At 43.8% G+C, this 11,059-nt stretch overlaps 1 protein-coding gene across 1 annotated transcript; it reads right to left on the minus strand.

Annotated features, from left to right (window-relative positions):
- Nucleotides 1-3,976: 3,976 nt before the first annotated feature.
- On the minus strand, nucleotides 3,977-10,494 carry LOC128833419 (uncharacterized). The gene is made up of 2 exons (XM_054021280.1): nucleotides 10,381-10,494; nucleotides 3,977-9,124 (listed from the first exon to the last, which is right to left on the minus strand). Exon 2 carries the CDS (start codon nucleotides 7,377-7,379, stop codon nucleotides 6,342-6,344), a length of 1,038 nt encoding a protein of 345 aa, XP_053877255.1. The 5' UTR covers nucleotides 7,380-9,124; nucleotides 10,381-10,494; the 3' UTR covers nucleotides 3,977-6,341.
- Between the last annotated feature and the right edge of the window lie 565 nt (nucleotides 10,495-11,059).

Consider the following 11,059-nt stretch of genomic DNA (forward strand, 5'->3'; position numbering starts at 1 on the left):
GTAAGTGATTTTAAGTCGATCTAAGATATGTCGACTTCAGCTACGCTATTCTCGTAGCTTAAGTTGCGTATCTTAGATCGATTCCCCCCGCCCCCCAGTGTAGACCAGGCCATACAGAATGGGGGTTAGCTGGCTTGGCAGCAGCACTGCTGAAAAGGATCTGTGAATTGTGGTGGATCACAATATCAGTGTGAGTCAGCAAAGAGATGCAGTTTCTAAAAAGCAAATGCAATTTTAGGTTGCATTAACAGAGGGATAGCATGCAAGTCATGGGAGGTGATAGTACCCCTCTACTCCGTGCTGGTTAGGCCTCAGAGGGAGTATTGTATTCAGTTTTGGTCACCAATGTATAGAAAGGATGTAGAAAAACTGTAAAGGATCCAGAGGCAAGCAACCAAGATAATCAGAGGGATGGAATGCAAGCCATATGAGCAAAGGCTGAAGGAACTGGGTATGCTTAGTTTGGAAAAGAGGAGATTAAGTGGGGACCTGATAGTGGTCTTCAAACACTTGAATGGTTGCTGCCATAAAAAAGATGGAGAAAAGTTGTTCTCTCTTGCCACAGATGGCAGGACAAGAGGCAATGGGTTCAAACTACAACATAGCAGATTTAGATTAAATCTCAGGAAAAGCTTCCTAACTAAAAAGAGTAGGACAATGGAACAGACAGCCTTGAGAGGTTGTGGAAGCTCCTTCACTGAAGGTTTTCAAAAGGAGGTTGGATAGCCATCTGTCTTGTATTGGTTAGCCACAACAAATCCTGCATCTTGGCAGGGTGGGTCACTAGATGACCCTTGCAGTCCCTTCTAACGTTATGATTTTATGATTCTACGAAGAAGACCAGTGTCTGAATGCACTTTATAGTGAAGTCACAGCTGTGGTGATTATATGCACATTTGTTTTGTATTTGTAGTGTATATGTATATGTAAAAATATAAGATGCTAAAAAAATGTTGTCTCACTACGCCCTGAAACTTACATTTTCAGTCTTGGCTACTTCGCTTTGCTCCCACCCCTGTGGGTCCCCAGATTTGGTTTACAAAATATGGTCATCTTACTTTAGAACCCTAGCCCTAACCCTAGCCCAGGAAGCCTTACTGTTGGGATCCTTAACCTTCCCCTGGGGAGTCCTAGCCTTTGGAACCCTAGCCCTAGATTAGGGGCCCCCACCATTTTGAACCCTAACCTTAGTTCAAGGAGCCCTAAACTATAGATCCCCAAAATAGCCTGGAGAACCCTCCTCTTTGTAACCTTAACCCTCGCCCAGGGATGCCTCCCCTTTCAAACACTAACCCTATATTGAGGAGTCCTAACCTATAGAACCCTAATTCTAGCCCAAGGAGCCCCACCCTATGGATTCCTAACCCAAGCCTGAGGAGCGTTGTCCTATGGATCCCTAGCTTGGGGATCCCTATCCTTTGGAACCCTAATCCTAGTCCTGAAAGTCCTACCCTTTCAAACCCGAACCCTAACTCAGAGAGTCCTGCCCTTTGGAACGATAACCCTACCCCTGAGATCCCTAACTTACGGAACCCTAACTTTAGTGCATTGAGCCCAAACCTATGGATCCCTCACACAAGCTCAGGGACCAACACCCTATAGATCCCCAACCCTAGCCAAGGGAACCCCAACCTATGGAACCCTATTTCTAGCCCGAGGAGCTCTCTACTTTGGAACAATGCTAGCCTGGGGAGCCCTATCCATTGGAATCCTAATGGGAGGTTGAAGTGTTCTCCTACAGGTTTTCGTATATTGCCATTCAATATAGGAGAACACTTCAACCTCCCTGGCCACACAATAGCAGATGTCAAGGTAGCCATCTTACAGCAAAAAAACTTCAGGACCAGACTTCAAAGAGAAACTGCTGAGCTTCAGTTCATTTGCAAATTTGACACCATCAGATCAGGATTAAACAAAGACTGTGAATGGCTAGCCAACTACAAAAGCAGTTTCTCCTCCCTTGGTGTTCACACCTCAACTGCTAGAAGAAGGCCTCACCCTCCCTGATTGAACTAACCTCATTATCTCCAGACTGATTCTTGCCTGCATATTTATACCTGCCTCTGGAAATTTCCATTACATGCGTCTGACGAAGTGAGTATTCACCCACAAAAGCTTATGCTCCAATACATCTGTTAGTCTTTAAGGTGCCACAGGACTCTTTGTTGCTTTTTATAGATCCAGACTAACACGGCTACCCCTCCGATACCCTGTATGTAGTTCATGAGCGGCTGGGAGAGCATTCACGTATTTAGCTGGCAGTGAATTGACATGCTGAAGGCTGCATGAGCAGACCAGAAGTAGCTATTTCAGCAATAAAGCAGTGTAAAAGCACCCCAGGCTAGAGCGTTCTGGGGACACCACTGTTCAACAGTCCAACTTGTACCCTGGGGAATGTCACACCTACCCATTGCAACCCTAACCCTAGCTCCAAGTACTCTACCCACAGAAACCCTAAATGTAGGATAGGGAGCCCTACCCATATGAACCATGACCCTAGCATCAGGTGACCTACACATAGGAATCATAATCCTAGCTACAAGTACCCTACCCATTGTAAACCTAACCAAAGGGTGGGGAGCCCTACCCATAGGAGCCCAAATCCTATGGCAGAGTCTCCTAGCCATAGGATCCCTAACCTTAGGCCACAGTGTTCTATGCACAGAAACCCTAACCCTAACTCCTATGACTCTACCCCTAGGAATCCTAACCCTAGGACAGGGATCTCCACCCAAAGGAAGTCCACTCCTACATTCAAGTACCCTACCCATAGAAACCATTACCGTTGGGGGGAGCCTACCGATAGTATCCCTAACTATCTCAAACTAACCTACCCATAGGAACCCTAACCACAGCTTCGAGTACCCTACCCATAGGCCCCAAACCCCAGGACAGGAAGCCCTACCCAAAGGAACATTTACCCTAGGATGAGGAGCCCTACCCATAGGGTTGGGATCCCTACCAATGGGAACCCTAACCCTCACTCCAAGTACCCTATCATAGGTAACATAATCCTAGGGCATGAGGCCCTACCCATAGGAACCCTAACCCTAGTTCGAAGTATCCTACCCATAGAAACCCTAATCCTGGCTCCAAGTACCCTACACATAGGAAAATTAATCCTAGGGTGGGGAGCCCATCCATAGGAACCCTAACCTTATGGCAGAGAGCCCTACAAATAGAAAAGATAACCCTAGGGCAGAGATCCTTTCCCATAGAAGTTCTAGCAATATCTCCAAGTACTCTACAACTAGCAACTCTAACTCTAGGGCAGGTAGCCCTAGAATCCATAATCCTAGCTCCAAGTACCCTACGCATAGGAACCCTATCCCAAGGATGGAAAGCCTTACCCATGTTAACCCCAACCCTGGGTTAGGTTTCCTGAGGGTAGAGTACTTGGATCTAGGGTTAGGGTTCCTATGGCTAGGGCTCCCCTCCCTACAATTAGTATTCCTGTCAGAGTTCCTGAAGCTGCAGTTAGGGTTCCTACAGGTAGGGCTCCACATCCTAAAGTTAGAGTTGCTATGGGTAGGGCTCCCTGCTCTAAGGTCCTATGTATACAATACATGGAGCTAGGGTTGGGTTCCTATGGTTAGGGCTATCCACCCTAGAGTTAGAGTTCCTATGCCTACAGTACTTGAAGCTAGAGATTGGGTTCCTATGGGAAGGGCTCCCCACCATAGAGTCAGTATTTCTATTGGTAGGGTACTTGGAGCTAGGTTAGGGTTCCAATGGGCAGGGATCACTGCCATAGGGTTTAGGTTCTGAAGGATATAGTTCCATGCCCTAAAGTTGGGATCCTATGAGTAGGGTACTTGGAGCTCAGGTGAGGGATCAATTCAGGACTGATTGAATCATGGACTTTGATAATTGGAAACGGGTAAGAAGTGACCCTGAGTATTCAAGGCTGAATAAGTGCACAGATTTTGTTGAAGGGAAACTAGATAGAAGAAACTACAAACCATCCAGGGATGGCCAGCTTGCAAAGATTATTGATTGCAAATAACTTAGTCATGACAGTTGACCATTCAGAGCTGATGAGTTCATGGAGATTGTTGATGGAAAACAAGTTAGAAGTCACTTTTGATCATTTGTTGCTGATCAGTTCACAGATGTTCCTCATTGCAAACAAGTTGGTAGTAATTGTTGACCATTCATTGCTGATCAGTTTGAAGTGATTCTTCATTGCAAACAAGTTAGGAGTGGCTTTTGACCATTCAGAGTAGAGGAGTTCACAGAGATTCTTCTTCAACACTTAGCCAAATGGTTGGTCGCAGCAATCATTCACCATTTGGTCCATTCCTGTGCAGCCGCAAGGGCTCAATGAGTCAAGAGTCCAATGTCGGAACAGACTTGATGCAGCCATGTAATAAGGGGTCTGCTCTGGGCCGCCTCCACCTCTTGGTTGGTGGAATTTTATCCTGGATGGCATTCACCGGAAAAGTCTTGTGGCTTTCTCGCAACATGTCTGAAAAGCTTAAGACACCATCTGCGGACAATGTCCCTAGTAGTCTGTAGATTGGAGTGACCATAAACATCTGCATTACAAAATGAAGCCATTCCACTATATGCCCAATATACAAAATTGGCATTTTGTGTGGAAAGCCTCCAGCTTTGCCCAGTCTGAGTGGCATAGTGTCCATGTTTCACAACCATACAGCAGTACAGAGAGGATACAGCTCAAATAGATCATGAACATGTTTGTTGTGCCGAAGTATGTTGATTCCATATTTGTTGTAAACAACCAATGACAGATGCTGCAATGCCAATCCGATAGAGAACCTCCATTTGAGAGCTGGAGGAACTGGTGAATACAGAACCCAAATAGCAAAAGCTGGAACTGCTTTGACAGTTTCATTATTCAAAGAGACTGGGTCACAAGTGAACCTGATCCTAGATTTTAAAGCTCTGGCTTTGACTGCAAAACATGGAGGTCAACCTTAGCCAACTCTTCTTCCATTTGCTGAAGTGCCTTGCGAACCTGTCGGGACTCTGTACTAGAAGAACAATGTCATCTGCATAGTCAAAGTCTGAGAGATCACCAATTCTTAACTGCAAAAAAGTTAGAAGCAAATTCTGATAATTCAGGACAGATTAGTTAGTGCACATTGCTGACCATTCCAGACTAATCAACTCCCTGACTTGCTTCATTGTAAACACAACACGTGTGTCTGCTTGCTACTCCAGGATAGTCAATTTGTGGGTATTGTTGAAGCGAAACAAGATAGGAGAGACTATTGACCATTCGGTGCTGATCCGTTTTTGGAGATTGTGGATTGCAAAATAGTTAGAATTTACTGCTGGCCATTCAGGGCTGATCACTTCTCGGAGATTCGTCCTAGCAAACCCGTTAGGAGGAACGGTTGGCCATTCCGGGCTAATCATATTGCTGAGCTTCTTCATTGCAAATAACTTAGGAGTGAATGGTCAGCATTCAGGTCTCCATTTCATGGTGATTCTTCATTGCAAATAATTTAGCAGTGTCAGCTTACATGCCAGGCTGGGGAGTTCACCGAGTTTGTTGATTGCAGAGATGTTAGGAATGACTTCTGATCAGTCAGGGCTGATCAGTTCACAGACATTGTTGATGGCACACAAGTTTGGAAAAACTGCAGACAGTTCAGGGCTTATTAGTTTGCAGTGATTCTTGATGGCAAACAAGTAAGGAATGACAACTGACCATTCAGGACTAATGACTTTGGAGAGATTTGCAATTGCAAACCAGTTAGGAGGAATAGCTCACTGTTCCAGGCCCATCAGGCTACAGACCTTCTTCAGTGCAAACAAGAGAGAAATGATTTCTTACCTCAGAGCTGATAAGTTTGTTGACTGAAAACAAGTTACGAGTCACTGATGAGCATTCAGGGCCTATCAGTTTGGGATATTCTTCCCTGCAAAAAACGTTAATTGTGACTGCAGAGTATTCAGGACTGATCAATTCATGGAGATTCTTAATTGCAAACAAGTTAAGAATGACTGGTAATTTCACTGGTCTACAATTTTTGAGAAGTCGTCTGCTTCAGAGATAAAATGTGCTATTTATTATGTATTTTGATGTGCTGAGTTCAAATATGACAATTAAAACAACTGATGGCTACTGTTTCTAAGATATTTAGGTTTTTACATTTTATGTCTATGTATATTGTGTAGATAGTAAAGTTTTAATCATAAATGGTAAACCTAGGTCTTTTCATGTGTTTATGGTTGCTTTACATGATAATATTTCACCTGTCCTGATTATGTAACACTTTAAAAATCAGCAAAAGGGTTATATAAATAAAATGTATTATGAAACAAAAGGCAAAACACTATTATGTACATAGTTTAGTCCTATTCAGTGTCTACTCGGCGCTTCTTGGCTTGTCTCTTGTATTCATTAAAAATGGAGCATCTCTTGTCACTGTCCAGCAATAGTCTGCAAGCATTGATGGGCTCCATTTGCCCTGATAGCATTTCTCCATTGTTGCAATGTCCTGGTGAAATCGCTCGCCGTGCTCGTCGCTCACTGCTCTGCAGTTCGGTGGAAAAAAATCCAGATGAGAGTGCAAAAAATGTATCTTCAGTGACATGTTGCAACCAAGGCTTTTGTATGCCTTGAGGAGGTTTTCCACCAACAACCTGTAGTTGTCTGCCTTGTTGTTTCCGAGAAAATTTATTGCCACTAACTGGAAGGCTTTCCATGCCGTCTTTTCCTTGCCACGCAGTGCATGGTCAAATGCATCATCTCGAAGAAGTTCACGAATCTGAGGACCAACAAAGACACCTTCCTTTATCTTAGCTTGACTTAACCTTGGAAATTTTCCACGGAGGTACTTGAAAGCTGCTTGTGTTTTGTCAATGGCCTTGACAAAGTTCTTCATCAAACCCAGCTTGATGTGTAAGGGTGGTAACAAAATCTTCCTTGATTCAACAAGTGGTGGATGCTGAACACTTTTCCTCCCAGGCTCCAATGACTGTCGGAGTGGCCAGTCTTTCTTGGTGTAGTGGGAATCTCTTGCACGACTATCCCATTTGCAGAGAAAACAGCAGTACTTTGTGTATCCAGTCTGCAGACCAAGCAAGAGAGCAACAACCTTCAAATCACCACAAAGCTGCCACTGATGTTGGTCATAGTTTATGCACCTCAAAAGTTGTTTCATGTTGTCATAGGTTTCCTTCATATGGACTGCATGACCAACTGGAATTGATGGCAAAACATTGTCATTATGCAGTAAAACAGCTTTAAGACTCATCTTCGATGAATCAATGAACAGTCTCCACTCATCTGGATCGTGAACGATGTTGAGGGCTGCCATCACACCATTGATGTTGTTGCAGGCTACAAGATCACCTTCCATGAAGAAGAATGGGATAAGATCCTTTTGACGGTCACGGAACATGGAAACCCTAACATCATCTGCCAGAAGATTCCACTGCTGTAGTCTGGAGCCCAACAGCACTGCCTTACTCTTGGGTAGTTCCAAATCCCTGACAAGGTCATTCAGTTCACCTTGTGTTATGAAGTGTGGTTCAGAGGAGGAGGATGGGAGAAAATGTGGGTCCTGTCACATTGATGGTTCAGGACCAGAAGTTTCATCCTCTTCCTCTTCCTCGTCTGACTCAAGTGAGAATGATTCTGGTGCATCAGGAACTGGCAGTCCTTCTCCGTGGGGTACTGGGCATATAGCTGATGGAATGTTTGGATAATGCACAGTCCACTTTTTCTTCTTTGACACACCTTTCCCAACTGGAGGCACCATGCAGAAGTAACAATTGCTGGTATGATTTATTGGCGCTCTCCAAATCATTGGCACTGCAAAAGGCATAGATTTCCTTTTCCTGTTCAACCACTGGTGAAGATTTGTTGCACAAGTGTTGCAGCATATGTGTGGGGCCCACCTCTTGTCCTGATCTCCAATTTTGCAGCCAAAATAAAGGTGATAGGCTTTCTTAACCATAGTGGTTATACTGCGCTTTTGTGATGCAAAAGTCACTTCACCACAAACATAGCAGAAGTTATCTGCACTGTTCACACAAGTACGAGGCATCTCTACTCACTTTGGCTAAACAGAAATGTGTCCCTTTGCAAAATCAAACACTGATAAATAAGAGAGCACGACACTGTATGATTTCTAGAGCTGATATAGGGCAATTTGTTCAGCAGAGTGATGTAAGCTTCGTTATGATTGCATCATCCATGACTTCTAGGAATAACATGATGCAATTCATATCATGTATGACGCAATACCAGCTTCAGATTGCATCATTCATTGTTTTGCCTAAAAAGCAAGTACTGTCCAAACCCAGTCATAGATTTATTCATAGATCCAGTCAAAGATGTATTTTAGTCATTTCTGGTTTAAATTGAGATCCCTTCCCTTTATAACTCACTTATCCTCTGCCATTCCCAAGTCAAGGGTCGTATATACTGACCCAATAGCATATCTTGAAAACTAGAGCCAATCAACAATTGTAAGTATCATTTTCATTCTCAGTGACCCAGAATTAGTAAAGTTTGACTACATTTATTTCAGAAGCATTTTGGCTGTAGAGCAGTATAATCTTTTAGGGATGATGAGTTTGGCCAGTTTGTTCATGGCAAAGTTAGGCATGACTTCTGACCATACAGAACTAATGAATTAGTGGAGTTTCTTCCTTAGAAAAAAGTTTGGAATCACTGCTGACCATTCAGGACGGAGCAGCTCGCATTGATTCTTAATTATACACAAATTAGAAGTAAATTCTCGTAATTCAAGACAGACCAGTTGGAGCTGATTGCACACAAGTTTTGAATTAGTCCTGACCATTCCAGATAATCAACTCATGGACTTGCTTCATTATAAGACAGTCAGGTGTGTCTGCTTGCCACTCCAGGCTAATCAATTTGTTGGTATTGTTGAAGGGAAACAAGATAGGAGAGACTACTGACCATTCGGTGCTGATCCGTTCTTGGAGACTGTTGATTGCAAAAAAGTTAGAATTTACTGCTGACCATTCAGGACTGATCAGTTCGCAGAGATTCTTCTTTGCAAACAAGTGAGGAGTGAGTACTGACCATTCCAGGCCCATCAGTTCACTGAGCTTCTTCATTGCAAATAAGATGGCACTGACTGTTTTCCCTTCAGGGCTGTTCTGTTTGTGTAATCTGTTGATTGGAAACAAGAGAGGAGTGACTGCTCACCATTTAGGGAGGATCAGCTCCCTAAGATTGTTGATCGCAAACAGATTAATATAAAATATATGGAGATATACCTATCTCATAGAGCTGGAAAGGACCTTGAAAGGTCATTGAGTCCAGCCCCCTGCCTTCATTAGCAGGACCAAGTACTGATTTTTGCCCCAGATCCCTAAGTGGCCCCCTCAAGGATTGAACTCATAACCCCAAGTTTAGCAGAGCAATGCTCAAACCACTGACCTATCCCTCCCCCTAATTAAGAATGACTGCCTTACCCATAGGAACCCTAGTCCAGGGGTTCTCAAACTGGGGGTTGGGACCCCTCAGGGGGTTGCAAGGTTCTTACATGGAGGTCATGAGCTGTCAGCCTCCACCCCAGATCCCGCTTTGCCTCCAGCATTTATAATGGTGTTAAATATTTAAAAAAGCATTTTTAATTGGGGGGGGTCGCACTCCAAGGCTTGCTATGTGAAAGGGGTCACCAGTAAAAAAGTTTGAGAATCACTGCCCTAGCCCTATCTCCAAGAACCTTACACCTGGGAACCCTAACACTAAGGCAGCAAACCCTTCCCATAGGAACTCTAACTCTAGTGCCAAGTACCCTACCTATAGGACCCTAACCATAGGGCAGGGAGTCCTTCCCAGAGCAACACTTACCTGAGGGGGTGAGCCCTACTCATAGGAACTCTAACCCTAGCTCCAAGTAACCTACCCATAGGAAACCTTGTTACCCCAAAATTTAGGCTTTGAGGCACTCCTAGAACAACCTGCCTATCACCCCCTTAATCTGCTCTTCCTGGAGTATAGCTCTTCAGAGCAGTCAAGGAAACATTTGTAGGACACGGATGAAATCCTCCGATAAAGTGATTTACATAGGCGATGTTCTTTCCAGAACAACGTATCTTTTTATTGATGTAAGTAATAATCCCTAATACAGTATAATCTAAAATCCAAAATAAGACACAAATCTTGAACACAAATCTCTTACTGCAAGTTATGAGAGCACTTAAACCGCACTAACAACTTAAAGGATTCTAAGTGCTGCGCTCCATAACAGATGGCCAGTCTGCTATAGATCACTGACAGCAGTTTTTAAACATACTCTAAATTTTACATAGGTCAATTGCACTTAATGGAATTTTATCATTTTTATTATCACACAAACTAATACTATATACTACCCTGCACTGTACTATACTGATTGTAATTGTAATTGGCAGGCTTACTCTGTTCTGTTGTCTTCAGCTGTGCCCTCTGTTTTCGCTGCTGCTCGCTGCTGCGCTTCATCTGTATTTTAATCTTTGCTCTGCCTCACTCCTCTCCTCCATTCTCTCTCTGTCTTCTCCTGCTCCTGCTTTCACTCTCTTGCTCTTCTGTCTCACTCGTGTCTGATTTTTATACTGCCTTTTATGCTGTCATTCCTGGACGTATGCCAATATTCTGCATGTGCTCACTGCCACTGTTTTTACTTCAGAGTTATGATTACCTCATTTGACCTTACCCTACCTGGCTTTTTGCCAACACCCTTTCACCTCACTTGGCTTTTTGCCAAAGTGCCATCTTAGTACTCCTAGGCTTTTTGCCAATTTTATGTTGTTTCATAACTGATTTTCCCCCTACTTTTGCACCGAGCATGCTCAGGATCTGCAGTTTCCATCTTAGGGTGGCATGACTCCTGCTTATTTAGCACACAAAATGGAGGCTGGAGAGTTTCTCTGGTATCACCCTAACCCTAGGGCAGGGAGCCATACACATAGGAACCCTATCCCTAGGGTCAGAAACCCAACGTATAGGAACCCTAACTCTAGCTCCAAGTATACTACTCACAAGACCACTAACCCTAAGGCAGGAAGACCTACCCATGGGAACCCTAACCCTAGCTCCTAGTACCCTACCCATAGGAAC

The sequence above is a fragment of the Malaclemys terrapin genome, chromosome 3, assembly GCF_027887155.1.
Source record: "Malaclemys terrapin pileata isolate rMalTer1 chromosome 3, rMalTer1.hap1, whole genome shotgun sequence".
Taxonomy (NCBI): Eukaryota; Metazoa; Chordata; order Testudines; family Emydidae; genus Malaclemys; species Malaclemys terrapin.